The 24,100-nt window shown below is 41.7% G+C and overlaps 3 protein-coding genes across 3 annotated transcripts; 2 read left to right on the top strand and 1 right to left on the bottom strand.

Moving 5' to 3' along the window:
- Positions 1 to 1,272: 1,272 nt before the first annotated feature.
- Positions 1,273 to 5,456, top strand: polr3h (polymerase (RNA) III (DNA directed) polypeptide H). Its single transcript, XM_086170466.1, has 6 exons — positions 1,273 to 1,554; positions 2,324 to 2,420; positions 2,992 to 3,078; positions 3,863 to 3,926; positions 4,056 to 4,293; positions 5,081 to 5,456. The coding sequence occupies exons 1-6, from the start codon at positions 1,444 to 1,446 to the stop codon at positions 5,129 to 5,131; spliced, it is 648 nt and encodes a 215-aa protein (XP_086026592.1). The 5' UTR covers positions 1,273 to 1,443; the 3' UTR covers positions 5,132 to 5,456.
- Positions 5,457 to 7,627: 2,171 nt separating this feature from the next.
- csdc2b (cold shock domain containing C2, RNA binding b) lies at positions 7,628 to 11,879 on the top strand. Its single transcript, XM_086170911.1, has 4 exons — positions 7,628 to 8,029; positions 9,047 to 9,394; positions 10,035 to 10,157; positions 10,242 to 11,879. The coding sequence occupies exons 2-4, from the start codon at positions 9,210 to 9,212 to the stop codon at positions 10,402 to 10,404; spliced, it is 471 nt and encodes a 156-aa protein (XP_086027037.1). The 5' UTR covers positions 7,628 to 8,029; positions 9,047 to 9,209; the 3' UTR covers positions 10,405 to 11,879.
- A 607-nt stretch (positions 11,880 to 12,486) lies between these two features.
- Positions 12,487 to 19,956, bottom strand: pmm1 (phosphomannomutase 1). The gene is made up of 8 exons (XM_086170162.1): positions 19,498 to 19,956; positions 18,857 to 18,974; positions 18,212 to 18,288; positions 17,676 to 17,767; positions 17,494 to 17,593; positions 16,757 to 16,832; positions 13,836 to 13,951; positions 12,487 to 13,700 (listed from the first exon to the last, which is right to left on the bottom strand). Exons 1-8 carry the CDS (start codon positions 19,579 to 19,581, stop codon positions 13,578 to 13,580), a joined length of 786 nt encoding a protein of 261 aa, XP_086026288.1. The 5' UTR covers positions 19,582 to 19,956; the 3' UTR covers positions 12,487 to 13,577.
- Between the last annotated feature and the right edge of the window lie 4,144 nt (positions 19,957 to 24,100).

The following is a 24,100-nucleotide window of genomic DNA, read 5'->3' as shown; positions in this document are numbered from 1 at the left end:
CACAGTACATTACACCAGTACATTACAGTACAAACATCACTGCAGTTTAATCACAATACATTACACCCATTACCTCATATATTCTCAAATTATTAGCCAAAGGTATTCAATCAAGAAAAAATAACTGATCATAAGTAATGATAGTAAAGTCAAAGTCAAAGATAGTCAAAGATGACCAATGAAAAAAATGATCATTTGAGCACAAACAGTTATGTCTTAATATTTATTTTCAGACACCTTGATCTTTCACCCTTTTGCACATTTAAAATTCAACATGTTCTGCTGTGACACAAGCTGACACTGATTTTGAGAAATTTTGTTTTTTCTGTAAAGTGACATTATGTTATTGTCATTCAGTAACGGTGTGTGTTCTGTGTGCAGTCAGGCCTCTTCTCAAGTACAGTAGAAATATAGTAAGCTAGACAATATGCTTCACCTATTCAGACGCAGCAAAATAAAAAATGTTATATGAATAGATCTTATTTCAGTTATGCTAGAAACAGCTTTAATCTGAAACCTATTTTAAATGTATATTATTAATATGTTCTGTTTTATAGATTGATATTTAAAAATAAACTATTCATAAATAAATAAAGATTAAAATCTGGTGTGTATGCTGTTGTTTTTCTTTATAGGCACAGTGTGATACTTACATATTTGACCTCTATATATGTATCTATACAAAGAATTATTGATACATCTATACATATATATATATATATATATATTGTACATATAACTACCAATCACACTTATCTATTGAGTTTATGACCAGGAGCAGCGGGATTCTGTAATATTACGGGAACATAAAATTTTTGGAAGGAAATCTTAACTGAGCAGCGCATCTGCATAAAATATCATTCAAGATCGCAACAAACATCTACAACAATGGTATGATGGAGAAACCTATCCTGGAATAATGAAACAAACAGGGGTATAAATCATTTAGAAATAACTAACAGAGGTATTAATGATATCTGGTTCCTTGTTACAAACTGTTAAAGTCTAATTGCTGCTTGCAAATATTTGCTTTTAAGACCAAGTTTAAATTATGTGAGAAAATAAATTATACATGAGCATTAACAATATTCTAATAATTTTAATAATGCTAAGATGAATATTTTTGAGCAATATAATTATTTGACCAATCAAGCTGCACAAATAAAAACATAGTGCTCAAGGAGAATGGAAATCAAACATTCCAAGGTCTTCACGGTCTTTCTCTTTTTGCGGCATGTCGTAAAACTGTCGTAAAAACAAAACTCACATGGATTCATCATGGCTGTCACAGACACCCACGACTCACCGCAACTCATAACATTATTCCGATATTTATTTTAAGTTAAGCAAAGGTTTCCCTGAAAGTTCAGCAGCAGCTAGGGTGCAGGGTCGCCTCCCCAAGCAAGGTGTGTTTGTTAGTGTTTGTGAGAGAGAGCCTGCATCATGTTTGTGTTGGTGGAGATGGTTGACACCGTCAGGATCCCTCCGTGGGACTTCCAGAAGAAGCTCAACGAGACCGTAGCCGAGGAGCTCAACAAGAAGCTAGCTAACAAGGTGGGTTAACCGAGGAACTTAAAACGGATTCCTTCCTAAACATTGTAGACTCAACCCCCCCCCCCTTTTCTTTTTTAAAGAAAATATCAGTTTCGTTCTTTTACAACAGCTATAAGTAACAAGTGTTGAAGTCGTTACTGAATTGACAATTAGAGGAAAGTACCGGAAAAGTAGTTTAAGTCGACGAAAGATTCAGTTTGAAACATGGTTCCACCGAACCGCTTCGACTTCATGTTACACCGCACGTTCTTTTTTTTTTTTTTTAATCCATTAATTTATTTATTTTAATTGTTCTGAAATTAAAACTGATACGCTGCTGTGACAAATGAATCCCCCTATGGGGTTCAATAAAGATTATCTTTTCCGTTCGCATCACGACCATTCACTTCCATCACAGAAGTGCTCTTCTTCAGGTCAGAATCACAAATTCTGTCATTTAGAGGGCTATTAATAAATGTATTTAATATCCAATGTTGAATGTTACAAGGAATAGCCACCAAACACACAGTTATTCTAGTTTCTTTTGGTTATTTAAGCAGCCTTTCCAAGATTATCCATTCTACTCTCTCCATAGTTCCCAAAAGAAAAAACAAGTAGTGGTTTAAAGGTGCCATTAAAATGCATCCATGCATCGAAGTGACCATTGAAATTACATTACAAAACATTCAAGGTCCAAATATCAGAACAAGAATGTCAATCTACCTGTGTTAACTTCAGGACACGAAGCTGTCTTCTTTCGCTCAAGTGTCCTCTGCTCTCATTCCTTTAGGTGGTCTACAATGTGGGACTCTGCATCTGCTTGTTTGACATCACTAAGCTGGAGGATTCCTATATCTTCCCTGGTGATGGAGCCGCACACACCAAAGGTATGAGCCTCACTCTGCTTCACTCTTTCATTTCGGGTTGTAATAGATAAAGCACTTTCTTATCACAATTGATATCTAAACTCTGCCCTCACAGTAGCCATAGTGTGATTTTTAAGTTTGCATGTTCCCCTGTGCCTGTATGGGTTGTCTCGGGGCTCTCAGCCAAGTGAAGACTTAAAGTATCCTGAGGTGTGGATAAGAGAGTGAATGTTTGAATGACTACATACGTTCTAGATTGATGACCAGTTCAGGTTAAACCTTGGGTTTGGGTTCAGTCCCACAGTGACCCTATATGCAGGTTAAATGGTATCAATAAGGAATAAATTCAATTGCTTATCAGTTTTAACCAAGATAGTGGCAATGGTATTTTATGAGTGCTGAGGGTCCATCACTTTTCCTTAGATGGACCAAATTCTGCCTATGTTTTCTCTCTGATAATAAGACACTTAAGCTGGCTGATGCAGGTGAGGTATGAGTGGAGACCCCATTGTTGCTCAGATCCTCACCATGAAGGTAAAATGGGGAGGGTTGATCTCCACCACTGTCGCATTTATCGTGAGCTTTGTGTCAGTTCATTTTAGGTACGTGGTTTTTCATCCGTTCCTCGATGAGATCCTTGTCGGCAAGATCAAGTACTGCAGTCAGGAGGGTGTTCATGGTAATTGTTGGCTCTTCACTGACTCTACTTCTTTCTTCTCTGTGTGGTTAAAGTTAAAGGCATCCTTCAGAAGGGACAAGCATAAGAATAGGAGTTTATCATGTTCCATTTATCTCAAAATCCTTTCATGTAATAAATGTCAAATTGCATCCTTCAAACATACTTCTGGAGAAGTGAATGTTACGTGTCATAAAATTGTTCCCTAATCTATTTTGAAAATGGGGGAAATAACTGATTTATATAATCAGTTATTATATAAATTAAGAATATCTGTCACCCTACAGGGTTTGTGCAAGAAACGATTGACAAATGATTAGATTCATCATGGGTTCTAAACTCAGAACAAGTGTTAATTTTGGCTTTTTTGATATTCAGTAATGTTCTCAATGTCAACAAATGTTGCTAGTCTGCTTTGTTGCAACCCTCCCTTTTCATCAGAAAGTTAGTCTTATTTTTATGACAACTCCTCCTTATCTTCTCAAGATATCTTATCTACATTGACATAAAAAAAAAAGTACCGGTGTATAATCTACCTGCTTGTAAAATTTGACTTTTAAAAGTAGTGGAAATTAATTCTATTATTTTGAGCATAAAAGTTACCAACCGTTTGACTTGTTTTTGACTTGTATTAGTGTAAATGCCTAAGTAACTAATTTTGTTATATTATGGTCATGAAAAGTCAAACTGCATGAGATTTGAAAATGAATATTTAACACATGTAGTATCAGTGTAGCAACTCAGTGGAAGGATGGTGTCAGAATGTCTTTTGGTGCTTGTTTCACAGTGACGATGGACTTCTTTGACGACATCCTCATCCCACCAGAGTCACTCCAGCAGCCTGCAAAATTGTATCCTCTCCGATACCCCTGTGACCTTAGTGCTAAAATGACTCACAGAGCACTTCTTCCCTAGTAATATCTATTGTTTAGAGTGTAAAAGAATCAATTCGTTTAAAGTTTCCTTAGCTGTAGCTTCAGTGATGAGTCTGAGCAGGTTTGGCTTTGGGAGTATGAGACGGAGGAAGGAGCCCATGACCTCTACATGGACCAAGGAGAGGAGATACGTTTCCGAGTCACGGATGAAGTCTTCGTGGACACATCACCAACGGGTCCGACCACAGAGTCGACAGACACCGCGGCACAACCGGGCACATCATCGACACCGCCACCTGCTGAGGACAGCATGGAGAAGAAACAGGCACCATACACACTGATTGTAAGAGTTCACACACATCTTCACATCGGTTGGGCAGTGGTCTAATATTTGGGAATATAAGGCTCATTGGTTGTACAGCTATTATTTTCTATGTCTTTCGTTCTGTCCCGAACATTGCGTTGTGCAGGGACTTCAACATAGCACTATGATTCAATGCACACCTGCACCAGGATACATCTATAGTCCCTCACAACCTTTTTCCTTTGCATTAGCTAGCTTTAATCACCTATCACACTGCATTTCAGCTGAACCATAACTGAAGATAGTGACTTCAAACTGATGTTAGCTAGAAATATAGGGGTTTAACCATTTGATGGATGATGTGCTACTTCCAGACTCAGTCAGAAAGGCAGAAAGAGAACTGATTTCCTGGTTTTACTTCGTGTTTTAAGACCACTTTTATGTACTTCAGTGTAATTTTTCATCAAATGCTGCGCTCAGAAAGGGAATTTTTTAACATTGAAAGAAAAGTGAACCTGACCAGGATAGCTGTGGTTTTCTTCTTTACCTTGAATCGGTTTCAAATAACAGCAAGTAAAATTGTCAAACACTGGAACGCCAATAATTGAGGTCATGAAGAGGTGAATCGTTTTTACACCTGGATGCTTTTTAAAAGTTTTTTATTTCCTCACCAAAAAGCTATCCTCTGTCCACACATCATTCTACCATTTTCCTTTCTTTCAGATAATGACAGAAGTGTGGTCCTTTTTAAAGATTCAGTCGTTTCGGTCACGTGACATCTCAGCTCTGACACTCAGATGACTGACGTGTGGTTCTGTCGTTGCAGGGGACGATCTGTGAGCCAGGCCTGGGGCTGCTAACGTGGTGGAACAGTTAGCACCACAGAAGGAGGAGGATATTTTAATGAGGACTGTTTGAAGACATTTGTTGAACGAAGAACACTTTCAGCCGTGAGCCTTATGTGATCCCTGTCCGACAGGGATGGACTATTAACACGGAAACTTTTCCAAAAAGAAATGACAATATATTCGGTTCACATTTGTTTGCTCTCTAACCTTTTTTTCATTGGGGACTAAATTAAGAGATGTTCTAAATATTTTCTCTAAAGATCTGGTTCTTTTATGTGTACATTATCGTTGTCCTAGTAATAATCCCTATGTCTTTATTTCCATCGTGTCTTAGATTAAACTGTGTGTATCAGTGGTGTGAGTGGCATTGTGACACTTTGTACGAGAGGCCCACAATCTGAACAGCAGTAAAGAACAAAACCTGATTAATTTTCAAAAGAACACTCACTAGTAAATTGAAAGGTTTACGCAGGTATGAAGAGCTTACTAATTTCTATTTCAAATGATAGAGCATGAAGGGTTTTAGATTATTTCAACAGAGGAATGGTGTCAGGGGTAATGTGTGATAAAAGAGTATCAACCAGAATGAAATTGAAGGTGTACAAGACCATGGTGAGACCAGCAATGTATGGTTTAGAGCAGGGGTGGGCAATTATTTTTTGCTGGTGGGCCACATTTCGTATTTAATTTTTATGTGCGGGCCAACTAGGTATCAAGTAAATTTAAGAAAATGAAAATTGCAATTTAAAGATTTTATTTTTTTGTCATTTTATTTCAACTTTAAAATCATTAATGATCATATAAATGTACCAACATTATTTTGTATGTAATCATCCATACAAAATTAGATAAAAGGAAAAAATAAGGAGTTTCTAAATTTAATATTGATTGAAAATACTTATTCAAATATTCAAAGAAAAAAGTTTGGTGAGGCGAATAAAGAAGCAAAACGGACTGAATGTGGCCTGCGGGCTGTAAAATGCCAAGGTCTGGTTAAGAGGCAGTGGCATTGGAGGGAGTGGAGCTGGAGGTAGCAGAGATGAAGATGCTATGGTTCTCTTTGGGAATAATGAAGGATGGATAGGATCAGAAATTAATTGATCACAGGGACAGCACATTAGATGTTTTGGAGATAAGGTCAGAGAGGCCACTCAGATGGTTTGGTCATGTACAGAGGAAGGGGAAGGGTGGTAGAAGGATGCTGGGATTGGAACTGCCAGGCAGGAGGCATTGAGAAGAGAAGATTTATGGATGTAGTGAAGGAGGACATGAAGTGAGTTGATGTGACAGAAGAGTATACTGAGAATAGGGTTAGATGGAGGAAGTTGATTGTCTGTAGCGATTCCACAGGGGATTGGCCGAAAGCAAAAAAGGGTGTCCTAGTATTCCAGATCAGTTGAGGTTTAGTTTTCTGCTCTTGCATTTCAGGCTGTTGAATCGCTGGGTGTCATCAGGCCACCCGAAGGTCACCGCTCACTGATGCTTCACCCCTTTAGCGGTGCATCTCCCTGCATGGAGGTATGTGACTGCTATTCATGTGACCTGCCTGAGGTGAAGCCCAGCTCTCTGGCTCCTGACTATTTGCGTTTTCTTCCATGGTCTGCTCTTGTGCTTTAGCCCCAGAAGACTGAAAGCTAAATGTTGACCACTTGATCACCTACCGCTCTCTGTCATGTCTGGACAGGGAAGGCTTTGAGCGCAGTTGGTAGAGTGAGCTTGGTGTTTCTGGGGGTCAGCTTAGACTTGCGAGGAATTTAATGCATCTACTTCATTATCCCACTACCTTCGACCATGCACATTCTTTTCACCACACTATGGATCTAGTGCCACGAAAATAACTCTTGAGGTGATCAGTGTGACCTCAAACTTGAAGGTCCCCAGGATGTTGTAGTCTTAAAAATTGTCTTCAGTGGTAGAATCACAGTGGTTTAATTTGCTTCTGTAGGAGGATGCTCAAATCCATCAGCTAAGGTCCTGTAGCCTTTCTAGTTCTATTATCTAGTCCAATCAGAATAAGCTTTATTATGTTCACACTTACAAGGAATTTTATTCTGATTGAGTTACACTTTGTCCTGGCATGGAGGTAAACAAAGACTGGACAAGAGCATCGTAAACAATACAAAGTGCCGTTTAAAATCTGTGTAAGTAAATAAGGTCATAAACCACAATAGTAATATCGTCAGTGAGGTGGAGCTAAAACTAGGTCATTCAACGGATAAAATCAAGTTGTGATCAGGCACAGATGTTAACTTTAGTGCGTGATAAGGTATGTAAAGTGCTGTGATGGCAAAGAAAGCTGTTCCTGTATCTGGTAGTGATCTGCACCTTCTACCAGAGAGGAGAAGGGAGAACAGGCAGCATCGTGGGTGTAAGGGTCCGCAGTGATGTTTATAGCCTCTGGAATAGATGGCAGTTTGACACCTATAATTTCTAATTTTTTTTTCTGCAGTCCTTCTCCAGTCGCTGGTGGCCGCACCGCACCATGCAGAGAAGTGAGCAAGCCGTGTGCAACTCCTGAGGCGAGTCGATCCTCCTGCGCCGGCGCAGAAAGTACATCCTGAATTGTACCACCGACTCAAACAAACAGAAGAAAGGCTTTCCAGCTGCAGCTGCTACTCCGCCGGATGTAAATAGGGGAAAGTGTCTCGGCCCAGTGGGACTCAGCCGCTGACGTGACGGATGCAGTACCCCTCTGTGGCCGCTAGGGCGGCTCCTTCCCGGCAGCAGCGCGATCACCGAGACTCAGCCGGAGTCTCGTCACGCCACCGGAACCTCCTCCAGCGGCTCAGCCTCCGCCGTCACACCCGGGCATCATTCTGCGCCGATTCAGTCGTTTCATTTATTTATTTCTGCCGTTATATAATCACAACTTATAGTGACATACACGCCGATCTGGACGTCCTGCCCCTTCAAGTGCGGCCGATCCGGTAAGTAACGGTTCCGCTGTTACGGGATGTTTTTTTTTTTTCCTGTTCTCCGCGCGTCCGAAAGAATAACATTTTAACCAGAACAACCACCGGAGTGTGACGTGAGCAGTTTGTTTGTTGACGGGTTTCCCCTTCAGGATCCAAATGTTCCCCTTGCTCTCAAAGTTCCGGTCCTACTGCTGCTGTTTTTTTTTTCTCTTTTTTTTTTTTGTTGTTGTTGTTGTTTTAAATCTTCGGTATCCTCACCGTGATTCGGTAAAAAATGTTTCTTCCGGCAAAGTGTGTGATATGACAGGTGAATCCCGGGAGTTGTGACCCTTTGACCCCCCCGGGATGTCCGGGCCTCTCCAGCCAGATGTCACCGATTCGGTGTTTCGGTGCTGCAGCTGTTCTGACGTCACGGCAGCGCGGACCCCTGCATTACGTCATTTGGCGCGGGGGTGGGGGCGTCACGCACACACACGCAACAGTATTTACCATCTTCATGGGTTGTGTCGTGCAAAACACAGTGATCCGGATGATTCACTCCAGCAGCACATAATGAGAAAAGAGGGATTCTGCACTTACATGCTGAAGTACTTTGACTTTTCACTCGGAAATCTTTTGAGATAATAGTAATACATTTTATTTAAGGCACCTTATTTGGCATTCAAGCACACTGTACAGCCATATGCAGAGACTTAAAAGAAACAAAAGTGGAAAAATTGAAAAATACTAAATAGATAGCATCTGTTATCCAGGATAAGGACTTATTCCAAATGTAAATAAAAGCATCCTATTCCATCCAGAAGAAGCGGCAGCAGGTGCAGTGAAGTGACCCACTGACAGTCGCACTGTGCAGGAATGAACAATTAGCATCTCATTGTGTGTGTAAGAGTGTGTGTGGGTACTTGGTGTCCGTATTGAAGGCACTAGATCGGGTTTGCCAAGCTGCAGTGACTCTGTCGACGCCGACAAACAAAAGACAGAAATGTCCGAATGTCAGGATCTGACTTTGTGTGCTTCCTCTCTGTGCAGCTCCATGACGCCGGTGTCATCTTCCCCCCTCCTCCGACGGATGTGAAGCAGCAGCTCTATCCTGAGTAACTGCAACTTCGTCCCCCGAGCAGTTTGACTCACGGAAAGAAAAAAAAAAAGCCAGCAGAGCCAGATCAGTGCCACCGGCCGTATCTGGACTGACATGGCCGATCCCAAGCGCGCCTCCCCCTCCGAGACCCCTCTGCGATCCCCCAAAGCTTCGATCGGCATCTCCTTCCCTGCCCTCAAGGAGGGGAGCCGGGCGTGGGAGGCGGAGAGGGGGCACCAGGCGTTACCCCGAGAGCTGCCCAGCCCGCTGCCCACCAAACGTACACGCACCTACTCGGCGTGAGTAGCGACGGCTTTGACTGACAGGCCGACACTAAAGTCACTAATGAGAATTTAGCCACTTCTAGAAATTAAATGTCTTCATGTATGTCAGTTTCATTCCAGGATTGTTTTTCTACAGCACTTTTAAAAGTCTAAAAATATTGACCTCTTGCAGACTGACCTTTTACACAAATCTGGCGGGTTTGGGAAATTCTGATGCAATGAAAACACATTCATAACTCATTAGGAGTCTGCTAGCATGTTAGCAGCAAAAGATTTTTGCATCTTTGCTATTTTTACATGTAAAAATTATGAACATGTTGTTCTCTCATGTCGTTTTAAATTAATTGCAACCTCTGATTACTTGGATGACCATTTTTCCAGTAAACAAACAAACTACAAAAAATTGCTTTCAATTTCATCTTTTTTTTTTTCTTTACATATTTTCAGTAAATCAGAGATGTTTCTGTGGCTTACGCTGGGTTAAATCTTTTTTTACTCAGACATTATGAAATAATAAGCCGTGACTCTTTTTATTCCCTGCATGTGTTTCTCATTTCAATAAATGTTCTTGGAAAGACAAAGTAGGCTTTTTTCCTGAGATGTTTAGGAGGTGTTACATGTCAGAATTTAATTGTTGTCCTCTCCTTGCCGGCAGCACGGTGCGGGCTCACTCAGGCCCGGTGTTTAAGGGCGTCTGTAAGAACTTCTCCAGATCTCAGGGCTTTGGCTTCATCCGACCCTCCCACGGCGGCGAAGATATCTTTGTCCACATTTCAGAGTGAGTGAAAATGTCATGCTGTTGTCCGTGTAACCTTTTGTTCGGATTCCCAATGGAACTCGTTGTGTTCCTTCTCCTCTCCAGCATCGAGGGGGAGTACGTCCCAGCCGAGGGGGACGAGGTCACCTACAAAGTGTGTCGGGTTCCGCCCAAGAACCTGAAGGTGCAGGCTGTGGAGGTGAGGATCACTCACCTCAATCCCGGGACCAAACACGAGACCTGGACCGGGCAGATCATCAGCTCGTAGACCCGGGCGGGGGCTACGCAGGACCACCTCGAAAACTGAATTTCTTTTTGTTTTAATAGTAAGCGTCTGGTATTGTTTGTCTCAGATGTTGCCGTCTTAAGATAAAACAAGGGAATCAGACAACCAGCAGAGGCCCCGGGGCCTCACTTTTTCCAACAACCAGCTGTAAAGATACTCAGTGTTTTTGTCTGGAACTGGCTCAGATCTGCAAACCGAGGCAGTTTCGTTTCCCCTTTTTCTATGGTGGTTAACTCACTAAAGTTTCCCAGATATATGCTGTGTATTTTAGTCAGGTTTACTGATTTACAGCTGCTTTTTGTCAAGTGCGGCGGCTGGAAAGATCAGTACAGTCAACAACGCGTCCAACGTAGGGAAGAAGAAAGCCTGCTTGGAGAGACTGGGTGGTGTTTTGGAGCGTTGAATTGAAAGATTGAAAGATAGATTAAAAAAAAAATAAAAACTTATATCTCAATGGATACAAAACATGGATGACAATTTTAGTTTAATTCTTTTTCTGGAGATATTTTCTTAATCTGGAAAGTACAGTTTGAGGGATTTTAAAAGAGGAGAGACACTTTTAAGTCCAAAAGTCTGCTATTTTGGAAAAATCGCAGGAGAATCTTCACTTTCTTTAAGAAAGACTGAGGTTTTACTCATTTAATACAGGAATTAGAAAAGAATATTTCATCGTGATGTTAAGAAAATAACCGCGTAGGCATGAAAAAATATTATTTTGAAACATAAAATCAAGTCATGATTGTCAGAATTCAAAGAATAATGAGGATATATGAAACATGGATGTCTGACTGGTTTCTCCTCTTCTAAGATAAACTCAAATTAAAAACCACGCCTGATGGTGTTTCAGGCCTCGCGCTTGGAAGAGCTGGCGTTGAGAAATAGTGTGTTTGTTTTTTTCAAAGGATGGGAAAATACTGACGGGCAGAGGAAGAAAGAAGAAATAGGTCAACAAACATATTAAAAAATTAAAAATGTAACATGAAGAAAAAAAAAGTGAAAAGATGCAGTCAGATTTCCCTGTAAACTGCACGTCCTCTGTCTTTCAGTTCTGTTTATCTGTTTAAAGATTTCTTTCTTCAGGGGGAACATCTTTGTTCAAAGTCAAAACTTGCACTGAGCATAAATAGACATATAGATACATCTTGAAATCTGCCAAAGCACAAAAAAGATCAGAACTTTGTGGATATTGCCTATTCTATTGAGCCACAAATTAATGTGAAATTTAGCTTTCTAATTTTTTTTTTTTGTGGTGGACTGTCTTTTCATAGTTGATGTCTTAGATTAGTACTGTTTGACTCTCCTGCGTGAGATTTTGTAAAATCCCATCATGTCCCGGTTTCTGTCTGTCACTGCCTGAAAGTGTCCACTGTGATATTTTGTCGATGGTCTTGCGGCGGTGAAGACCACGCCTGCAACCGCTGAGCCTCCGTGGATCATTAAAACATCCAATGATTCGCTTTCCTGCGTCTTTGTTATTGACTCAGAAGGAGGAAGAGGAGGAGGAGGAGCTCTCATCAGAGAAGTCAATCATTTATCTAAACTGCAGTTTATTGCAATCCAGACTGGATTGTAAATGTCAAAACAGCTTGGATACAAAGTGGGACTTCTGGTGACACCCAGTGGAAGTAAATGAAAACAGTGCTGAATGCAGATGTGACAGTGACTCTCAGTCATTCCATGTTGCAGCTTTGGCTTCGTCTCGCCCCTGTGTGTTCATTCTAGCAGGGGCCGAAGAGCTTAATTCCCTCCATATGGGTAAAATTAAAATCTAGGTGACAATGATCCGATCAGTTAATCAGTAAGTTCAGTATGAGCGTATCCTCATAAAGACAGACTGAAAACGAGTCTCGGTGGAAAAGCATGCAGGGGTGGGGAAAACATGCAAACGCAACACAGAAATGCCCTTTTGGAATCAAACCAAGGACCCTTTCACTGTGAGGTGGAAGCTGTGCCACTGTTATCATAGTTTCTTCTGATTCTGCAACTAAATTCCAGTGCAAAATACACACAAACTTTTGAATACTTACTTTTGACCGGGTAGAGTAAGACACCTGAGACACAGGCTCAATTACATGACCAAAAAGGTTTATTGCAGTTAATGTAAGACATTTCTTCGTGCTGTACATGCCTCCCCAGAAAAGGTTGAGTTCTTCACGAAGTATCAACGTCACCCGATGGAGTGTATTGTCATTCGTAGGTGATACACCGTTAAATCATTTTATTTACAATAATTATTCCAAGAATAATTGTGCAAAAGTGGCAGTTTTCACATTTTCTTTTTGCACTCAATTTCAAAAAGCTGTAACCTTTTGAAACAGGGATGACAGATTAAAAAGGTACTGGTACGCATTAATACTGCAGTGGTACCACGCAGGCCAGGCGCAGCTAGTAGGAAACTTTAAAAAATATGCAGCTTAATCCTGGTTTTAATGAATTTGTTGAGACATTTAAAATTAATTATATGAATTATATGAATTATATGATATCACTTCAACCCATAATTCCTGTTTCAATTCCAGATAAGTGGAGGGGACAAGAGAGCCCTTTCCACTGGCTTTCAAACACACCATCGAACAAAGAGTAAAATTCATCTAGATGACAACTCAAGAGACGTTTACATCTATGGAATGCTTCGTTCATCTTCAATGTGGAAAGACAGGTAATAAATCTGTTTCTTGATTTTTCACTGTGGACTCATAGGAATAGAACAGAAGGATTCCATCACTTCGCTGTCAGTCTCTCTGGTCAAACATCATTTGGATGTTAGTGCAACAATAGCAGGTGCGTAATTTCTTTCTTTTTAAATTATATAGCTATCGACTTCACTCTGCGATATAAACTTCACAAACTGCTGAATATTTTACAATCTCAGTTTAAATAATGGATTTGTTGATCACGTCTACTGGTGCAGCGGTATGATATCAACACGTAACACTTTCACAGTTCATCTCCCTTTCAAGAAAAAAATCCATTAATTCCATTTGTATTTACAGTAATCATAAAATAAAATAAAATGAAATGGAGAAAATCAGTAGTGTCATCTGCCAGTAGTAAAGAACCCTGGACTCAGCTGCTGCTGTTGGTTGGAGTGTTAATCCTCAGGGGTCCAGTGGGTAAAGATATGGATTGGAGTGGGTGGTGAGGAAGGGGAGGGGTCAGGACTCGTGTGGGGTACCGTTGAAGAAAAGCTCCCGACAGAGTCTGGCCGTGTCCTCCGGAGAGTAGACCGTGAAGCCGATCGTCCGTGGGTCGTTGAAGATTTCGTAGTCGTTCCCTCCCTACAGTGGGATTCACCAAAATGCTAAACCCGTGGAATATTCTCATCTTAATTTCTGTGATAATTGGAAGTTGAATTCAGGTACGGCGTGAATCGGTATTTGCCAACACACGAGACCTGCATCAAGTGAACTTACGTCTGACGTCTCATTTCCAAAGAAGTAGATGGCGTCCAGGCCTTCGGTCTCCAGCAGCTCGAGACACAGTCTCTTGTCCCAGCCCTCCGGGAAAATGTCAAAGCTGATGAGGCCGCCTGGGAGCAGAAGGGCAGAGGATCACATCAGATGCTCTATGCCGTCTCTGGAGACAGCGTGTGAAGTCCCGTACGCTCTGATCTAATCAATACGTGTTGACGACAATCAATCTATTAGTCGGGATTCAAGTCTGTGGAGTGATCCTACGCAGCGTCATCAATCAGAGCATTTCATCCCAATTCCAGTATTTAATTTTCATTTATATCTGAGAGGAAACAACGTCCTCCCTGTCTTATGAAACTTTGTGAACCTCGAGGGTTTGATTGCACTCCGTCCATCTGAATCCTCTCGTCTGCTGATAAAGGGAATGGCTGAAGTAATATAAAACTCGCACCCCGTGTACTTTCTGCTCACCCTTGTACCAGCGGTCCTGAGTGTTCATTCATTCTGATAAGATACACACCATGTTTGAAAAGAGCCAGCATGTCAATGGTCAGCTAACATTGGTAGGAGGACACCTGTCAATCATAGGCCACCTACAAACATACAACCATTTACGCCTACAGGCCATTTAGTCTTCAGTGAACTTACGGACTGCTTTTGGGAGAAGAACCCACCTAACCGGTACAGGAAGAACCGAGAGATGCAAGGAGAGGCTCTTGAAGCCAGCACCGTCTTGCTGGTGGCCAACACCGCTGACACAGACTTATACAACCCTTACACTTAACACTTATAGGATTTGTTTGATACGATAAGATAATCCTTTCTTGATTCCACAGAGGAGAAATTGCACAATAGATGACTGAGGACAGAAAAAAACAAGAAACCTCAGAGCACGGTTCCACCACCCTCCCAGCCCCACCTGTTTTTACTGTCAACAACCTAACAGTTACACTCAGCTCTGTGGAACAAATGTTATTTACACTTTCAACCGGAAGGCACAGATGGATTTGGTTCATGCGGTTGGACCCACACACACACACACACACACACACACACACACAAGAATAGCAATGTGCGGCTTCATAGTTGAGTATTGCTATTTCAAGCTTTTCTCATTATGGTTTGTTTTTTAAAAAGCTAACATGTCAAAGTACAAAGTCTGGGCTGCTCATCGCAGCCTTCTTCTCCCCGTAGCGCTTCATGACGGAACACCCCACCGGAAGGAACATCCAGCAAATCAGAGGGCAGCTTCTCTCACACACCCTCCCCACGCCTCCTTCCAAAACACATCCAGCCTTATGATGCAGAGGACGTAAACAACCTACAGCGTCGCAACCCATCCCCCCCTGCCAGCCGCCTCCGTGCCGCAGCAAAGACAAAACGCCGCTGACAACACATAGACGGTGTCTATTTGTGTGTGAAGGCTTTGTCTAAACCGCTCCCATTTCCTGGACGCTGTGAATGAATTGAAATGAAACCAGACAAGCTGATTTGATGAGAGCATTTTAGATCGTTCTGGAACAAGGGTGCAAAGATGTTCCAGAAAAAGGGGAAGAATAGACGACACATCTGATGAAATAGACCGGTTACTGTGGCAACAGGCTTTTGATAAAAGATGATAAATGTGTCTCAAGGCATTTACTGTCCTTCACCTGCTATGTAATTATCCAGCATCATGACGTAAAAGAAAGCCATTTCACATGAATCTTTTTAAACTAATGTGATTAATTATGAGATAAAGCCATGGTATTGTGAGAAACAAGTGTCATTCTCGCTGAGATTTATCACCTCAATCCATCTCCTGTGTTTACACAATTCCATCATTTTATTATATTATCTTCTGTTTTTTCTCAGTGGAGTCATTCTCTTGAATGCATCAGATTTGATTAAGTAAAGCAGAAGATCGTGGACGCTTCTTGAAAATACGTCCACTGAAAAACACACTGCTGCCCTCAGCACTTTCAGACAACAAGGGCGGACCCACAGAGGCGGACACACACTGAAGGCAATTGCATGAATCTCTGATGTTGTACGGCATCTGAATACATAATCACTTCCTTCGTGAGAAAACAGCGCGGCCACTGCAAAAAGGGAGACCAGAGTGCGTTTGAACAACATCCAGTGCCTGTAAACAGTTACTGTACGAGACGTGACAGAGACATGTGGAACGATACCATTAGTCTGCTGTGCTCGCTCTCAATGTCAACAGTTTGAATGCGTCACTTGCTGAAGCTCACACCTCCTAAGGCACGTAAGCAAACACCCACACCTAATGTCACCGCGGCTGGCCAGAATGTGTGTCTAGATAACTGCGAACGTTAAGCAGGACTTTCAGCCTGCAGAGGATCAAGACAAAGGGGTCTTTTTTATCAAGCTGAGATAAGAAGCGGGTGACCGACAGACGTGCAGTAAAAGTGTCTCGTTGTTTATCAGCGCCGCTGCAAATACAGCGTAACTGACTGGCTGCTTTTGTTTCCTTGAGGAAGAAAATAACAAAAGACAGATGCAAAATTATTTGGACAGCAGTGGTATCCCTCACACAGCACATGATGCTGGGGAGGAAATACGCCTTTCAGGCTTAATTATGGTGCAGTAAAATATTTAATTCATGACTGTAAAAATGACTGGAACCGTCATAAATTAAAACAGGATGATATAACAACAAGGTCAATTGATGATGTTGAACATTTGAACATATTTTTACAGCTCTAGTCTTGTATACATAGGATGAAAATCATGACCAAGTTCTTTCAGGGAACCTAAAACTGTAATTCTGCATTTTATTTTCAGCTTTCTTCTTTGGCGAGGTTTGAAGGCAGAGCTGTATTTATAGATATATATTCTTTCCAGATTTGCGACAGGTATTTTAGAGCTGGACTAAAAGGCTGCATGGATCTTTGTCCGCCACGAACTTCTCTCACCTCTGGTGAACCGCAGTCCCTTCCCAGCAAACTCCTCCTTCAGGGCAGCGACAAACTTCTCTCTGATTCTCTCTCTCTGTGGACAAAATGACACATTTTTATGGCGCTTAAAAGACACTGATATTTCCTGTCTTATCTCAAAGCGCCTCGGAAGCCCTCGGCAGCCTGGCCTGTGTCGCTGTTCTGAAAATTGTTCGACCTGCACGGTACATTTGTCAGATTGAGCGGAGGCTGAGCGGTTGTTGTTTGTCATGTCGCTCCGTTTGCACAGCTGCTCGCCTTGGAAACTCCATATGTCTCCAGACTTCAACAGGACCAGACAAAGACAGAAACAATTGCACCGACCGACTGACCTAAAAATTTGCACAACAGCCAAATAAGAATGTGGGCACCTAATAATTGTGGTATTTTCCCAGTGAACACCTGATAGCTGCGCCGGTGAACAGGCGCTGACAGATTTTATCTTTTTTTCAGAAGCAAAACCAAAACCAAAAATAGGACATAATAACAAGTATTTCATTTATACAGCAAAAGATTGCATCAAAGCAGCTGATGTTGCAGAGTGAAGGGTCAAACAGAGAAATCCTGGAACTTGTCAGGCGGAATCTTCAACGCTTACTAAAAGTAACGCACTGGTTTGGGGGAAACTGGAGCCGAGCTGACAGTCTATCTCGAAGCTCTTTTTTTCATACAAAATCTTAGTTATTTCAATACTTATTTCAATACAAATCCATCACCTTGTCAATTTCAGAGAATTCAATCCGCTCCTCCAGGGTGCAGCTGCGACCGATGGGAGAAATGTTCAGCATTCCATTTCTGAATTCAATGAACGTGCCCCTGTGAGGAGAGCGGATGAATGAATGAAATGAATATTTCCTACTTTAACACTTTACAGACATGTATGCCCCTCCTGTGGCACCTTTTCTTTGGCAGCTTGATGAGCCCCATGTAGCTCAGGCAGAAGTTTATCAGGTCCTGCAGCAGCTCCTCCCCGATCTGGTTCTGAATGGCCTGATGGAAATTAACAAGTTCCATGTCAGTAGCAAAGCAACTGTCCGTGCCCCGTCTCATCACTTGAAAACAACATTTAATGAAGATAAATTGGAGAGCATGTCTGTGTTACACATCACAAGTAGCAGACTTGTCAAATAATAAAACACTAAAATCACTGTGTTTCTTGACATTACATAGTCTAACTAATTCCTTAAGCTGTATTTTTGACTTTACATTATAAAAAAAAACAATTGTGCTTTGAAACCATCTCGGATCCTGTGAGCAGCTATCTGAGTGTGAATGTAAAGTGTGAATGTGACATTAGAAAACAATGCACAGGACCTTTTCGCTAATTTAGTCCCCACCTTGAAGAACAGGATTTGCTGCTTTGCGCACATTTTTTACCCCCCCCAACCCCCAGCGGGAGGAATGGGTCAGACACGTCTGGCCGTCTCCACTTACATGCTTTGAGAGGAGTTTGCCGTCTTTGTATTGGACGGTCCCATTTTCAGCAAACACATAGTCAAACTTGTGGATGACTGCGAGGGGGAGGAGAAGAGATGAGGCTAAATGAAGGTTTCCGGTTCTTTAAAATTTCTTTATCACAAAAAGTCCAGCACCACGTCTGCAGAAACCAAACGAGTATCAGTCAGAAATGCTGTGGAAAACTCTGTCTGAGCGTGTCCATCAGCTGGAAACAACTTCTTTCAGGTTTCAGGTTTTTCGACGTCTCTCTCAAAATATAAACTAATAAATCTTGTTTTTAACATGTTTATCAAACATCTGACCACTTTACTGTTTTTTCTTGGGTTATCAAGATGCATAAGGCTTAACATTTGTTGACTAGCATAGCCGTTTTTCAGTAATAACAGACTTACAACAGTGACAGGGATACATTGAAAAACTGTAACACGTAAGAATTATAGCCAGCGAGAAATTTCAAAGAGTTTGTAGAACTCTTGTTTTCAGTGTCTGGGAGTCCTTGGGGGTTTGCTCAGAGTCTGTGTGTTCAATTGTTTCATGATAAACTGTTGTGTAGCGCTGTGTCAACGTTCCGGTGCACCGCAGGGACACGGTATGTGCTTTAAGGTCAGTTCTCCTGCTCACCCTCGTCCCCGTCCCCGAGCTGCTCCGCTATCTTGGAGTAGTCTGAACCTCCCACCACGCCGATTTTCACTTTCCTGCGTAGGGTCTGGAAGAACCGGTCCAGTTGCGGATCTATTTTCTGAACGTGAGATCACATGTTGGAAAGGACTTTATAATAAAAGATCATCCTTATTCTTATCAGCCATTGAAGACATTGAAGTCACACATGTAATTACACCAGTATATACTGATATTTACAGCAGGAGAGCAGTACATACTGTACTACACAAGATACTACACTGGGCTCAAGATTTTGGAGTTTGTCACACACACACACACACACACACACACACACACACACACACACACACACACACCAACGGATGTGACTGCACTGCTCCCTGGGAGATAACTAGTTATTTTCTAAAGGATGTGGGAGGAAGATGAGGAGCTCCTTGTGTTATGTAATACATGGGCGCGCAGGCATGAACACGTGAACGCGCACAACCGCGAGGGGTGATGTGAGGACAGGCGAGCGAACGAATCGTAACCGGGCTACTAGTTAAGGGGTGAGGACTAGTTAGTGGGTCCGGAGGATGCTAGGGTGGGCGTGTGTCACAGTCAACACACACACACAAACACAAATATACACACCGACTCACCTCTCTGGGTGGTGTCAGCGTGCCGTCCACGTCGAACAGGCAGAGGATGTTTCGGTCCATCGAGGAGCCGGTCGGTCGATGCATTATTTCTCCCCTTTCCGCTTCTTTCTCTCTTTTCTGTTTCTTCTTCTCTTTATTTCCCTTATTTCCCACGTGCGAGTCGGTTTATCGCGCACGCGTATACAACGGCTCGCGCTCGCAGAACGCTCGCGGCTGCCGATCCGCCCGTCGGTCGATAAAGTAACGTAACGTAACGTAACGTATCGTTATCGGTCCGTGTCCTGAGGAGGTTCCGCCTCCTTGGTCCCGGTCGCTGCTTTGGTTAAAATCTCTTCGGTGTTAGTTCTATAACTGTCCGCTCACACTTTAAATAACACCCCGTGCGTGTGTGTGGGCGTGCGTGTACGCGTGTGTGATTGCCTATACGCGTGTGCGTGCTTGTGCGTTCTGTCCGCGAGCCTACCCGGGAGCCAATCGCGGCGTGACTCTGACGTCATCTAAGTGGGCGGAGACTAGTGGTCTAGAAATGCCTCAGCAACGTGACCTTTGACCCGCGGCTCCTCGATATCCGAGGATATCCGGATAGTATATAAAAAAAATTTAAAAAGCATTTAATATTTACTAATATTTATTTATTGATTTCTTAATTAATCAAGGTGACTTACTTGTTGTATTCAATAAAGTTACTAATTCTTCTTAAATGATCAACTGTTCACTGCAGGCCCTATCTTCTGGATGAATTCGTGAATATCTGAAGAATAATAAATCTGGGATTATTAAAGTATTTGATTATTAAATACCTGAAGAATGCTTGTGCCTTGAGTGTCCGATTGCCGCCAATGCAAAACAAAATCCAAGGTAGCTAATTGAAAAACATGTTGGCTCTACGTCAGCACTTGAAAAAATGAATAGTCATTATCTGCAAGTTCAGTCAGAGTTAGGATGAAATCAAAGAACAGGCTGTTTACTACAGTGTAATGATCCGTTACCATACGCAAACTGCCCCTATTCATCAGTTCTCAGCTCCCTTATTGACTGTGTTTAATCATAATTATCTTTTTGTATGTGTATATTTATATTGTTTATGTCTCGAAATAAAAGGCCGACTAAGTACTGCTTCTGCCTCATAATATCCAATGAAAAAAACCCGCAGCTTGCAGCAGTACTTATTTGTATTGAATGTCATAGCTAGCATGATTATGAAAAGAAAAAAATAAATCAGCTAATTTTTCATTACAGAACCTGCAAAACTGGAGAAGACAGTATTTATGAAGCCATGGCAAACATCTTGCCTCTGCTTAGGCAAGTCAGCCACCAGAGGGCAGACCTGAACAGAGATGCCAGCACTTCATGGATTTCTTCAGGGTTGGGAGGAAACTGGAAGTATAACAGAATGTTCAAGGCATTGTAATCGAAACAAACTAAGTGTGACACTTGTATTACACTCAGTGAAGCACAGTTTGAGTTTCTTTCAATGCAGGGCTCACAATAGTTTCCATGAAAAATGCCATGAAAATCCACACAGTAAGATAAAGTAGATATATCAGATATATCAGATTTGCAAGAGAATGAGAAATATGATGTTTTTGTAATAAATTGATTACATCACCCACCTGTGCACTGGAACTTGTGCACAAGTTACATATCCCACAAATAGCTTAGATAATTAAAACACTCGAACACTGTTAAAACTAAGAAATATCTTGGACAGTTAATCTTTTCTACGTTTTAGAGTGATCATAAATCACCAATGAGAACGATAATGTCGGAACACAGTCTTCACTTGGACCTTTTGATCTAGAAGGTGACACATCTGAACATATACGTGGTACCAGTGTGTTTGTGAGTGTGTGCACGTCTATGAGTGCATCCTCCCTCCAAATTCCCAAGATAAACTATTCAGCCTCATTGAGGTCAGTCTCAGTTACTCATTTGCCTGATTTATTAATAGGCTGCCAATTGATCTCATCAACTTGTTTGAGGAGCTGTAAACGGATTAAATATTAGCTCCTTAAATTATGAGCCAGCCCCCTTATCTGACGGCAGCCTCCGTCCTGGTGTTTGTTCCTGATCGAGAGACGGGATCTTCGCAGTTCAACCTTTATTCATATGATAAGGCTGGTATTTTTTTGTATTTGCCTGCTGTCATTAACAAATCTGAGAAACCAGTAATGTGATGGTTTTCATGACCTTATCCAAGAGAACTAGATCCTCAAGAAATATATGATGAAAATATATTTTTTATATTTAATTTAATTTATATCTATATTATAAAAAATTAAAGTGTGCTATTTGCAGCGCACAGAAATTTTAAACAGACATCGAAAACGGAACTAAATAATTAAGGGTATTTTGAGTCACAGATTTACACGGGTTTACTCTCACCGAATCTCTTCATACTTGAGTCAGTTGTCTCATAGCATGTTAATGCTAAGGAACAGTGATGAAATTCCTTCATATGAGGTGTTTCCTTTGCATTTTTGCAAATTGTTTAAAAAAGCTCTAAATTGCTGTATAGATTCTTTGTGTGTCTTTTGTGTAGTTGGTTAGAACTGAAGACAATGGGAGCATAGATTCATCTAATTGTTCTTTTTCCATCAAGGATTCCTCACAAAACTGCATCGAATGCTCTGGCTGATGATGTATTTTTTCTGTGCGTAATATTTATATTTAAATTTTTGTATGAGTGTACACTTATTTAGGCAAATGGCAATGAAAGAGTACTACAGATGCAGTATTTGCTTTGAGAATGTTAATAGAGAAGTACAGAGAAGGCCAGAGGAAGCTGCATTGTGTTTTTGTAGACCTAGAAAAGGCATATGACAGGGTACCAAGAGAGGAGCTCTGGTATTGTATGAGGAAATCTGGAATGGCAGAGAATTATGTTAGACTGGTGCAGGACATGTATGCTAGCTGTGAGACAGTGGTGCAGTGTGCTGTAGGGGTAACAGAGAAGTTCAAGGTGGAGGTGGGACTCCATCAGGGATCAGCTCTGAGCCCCTTCTTGTTTTGCAGTAGTAATGGACAGGCTGACGGTTGGGGTTAGACAAGAATCTCTATGGACCATGATGTTTTCAGATGACCTTGTCATCTGCAGTGAGAGGGGGGACAGGTTGAGGAAAATCTAGAGTGGTGGAGGTATGCACTGGAAAGGAGAGAAATGAAAGTTAGTCGCAGCAAGATAGAGTATACGTGTGTGAATGAGAGGAACTTGGGTAGAACGGTGAGGCTACAGGGAGTGGAGATCAAGAAGTTGGAGGATTTCAGGTACTTGGGGTCAACAGCCTAGAGCAATCGAGAATGTGGAAAAGAGGTGAAGAGACGGGTTCAAGCAGGTTGGAATGGGTGGAGAAAAGTGTCAGGGGTACAATGTGATAGAAGACATCAGCCAGAATGAAAGGAAAGGTGTACAAGACAGTGGTGAGACCACCGATGCTGTATGGCCTTAGAATCAGTTCCAATGACAAAAAGACAGGAGGCAGAGCTAGAGGTTGCAGAGATGAAGATGCTAAGGTTCTCTTTGGGATTGACCAGGATGGATAGGATCAGGAATGAGTCTATCAGAGGGATGGCTCATGTTAGATGTTTTGGAGAGAAGGTCAGAGAAGCCAGACTGAGATGGTTGGGTCATGTACAGAGGAGGGATAGTGAATATATTGGTAGACGGATGCTGGAATAGGAGCTGCCAGGCAGGAGGTCTCGAGGAAGACCAAAGAGAAGATTTATGGACATAGTGAGAGAGGATATGAAGGTAGCTGGTGTGAGAGAGAAAGATACAGAGAATAGGGTTAGATGGAGAAAGTTGACTCGCTGTGGCGACCCCTGAAGGAGAAGTGGAAAGGAGAAGATGAAGAAGCGATGAAATACTACTGCTTCATATACAACATGTATTGTGTAGCTTCTGTACATTAAAAGTGAAGCTGCATATAAATATAATGTAATGTAAAGTATAATGATCCAATGATAAGATCTGGGTTAATGGGAGAAACAATTTGTTTGCGCTGTGATGGGTTCAATAAATAATGTTCGTGTTTGTGTTTGCCATCTGTCTGAGCAATCTTTGAATTATTTACGATCACGCTTATGGAAAGCCTGGCAATAACAGGCTGCCGTTGCCATTAAGCAGCGATGACGAGACAATAAACGAGGGTCTGGTTCCGTTCAACCCATCACTGTTGGTGCTGAAATGACAAAGTGGTTGTGAATCCCAAGCCAACCGTGCTATTACAAAGTTATCCATGTCTGTTTGTTTAAGATGTTTATGATCCCAGGATGTGGCGGAAACAGGAAACGGAGGAATGAAAGGTAGAAGCTTTGATTAGAAATGTGAAGAGTGTCTGTACACTTGTACAAGCGGTGTATAAACATAATGGGGCTCTGAAAAAGTGATAGAGGGTGATAGAGAAATCACCATCACTTCTTCTGCTTTGGAAAACAGGGGTTATGTTATGCAGAATCTTCTTATTGATGCAGAAGCAAAGATTTGGGATAATAGTGTTGTTGTGAAAAGTGTTGATACACGCTGTCCCCTTGGACAACTTTGTCCTCCACTTACACTTGAAAAAGCTCTTTTGTCTTAACGTTTCAAATATTTCTATCAAAG

The sequence above is a fragment of the Fistularia commersonii genome, chromosome 23 (assembly GCF_037954325.1).
Source record: "Fistularia commersonii isolate RoL2024-O1a breed Wild chromosome 23, RoL_Fcom_v1.0, whole genome shotgun sequence".
NCBI classification, from domain to species: domain Eukaryota; kingdom Metazoa; phylum Chordata; class Actinopteri; order Syngnathiformes; family Fistulariidae; genus Fistularia; species Fistularia commersonii.
The sequence above is the reverse complement of the archived record's forward strand: the minus strand, read 5'-3'. Positions and strand labels throughout refer to the sequence as shown.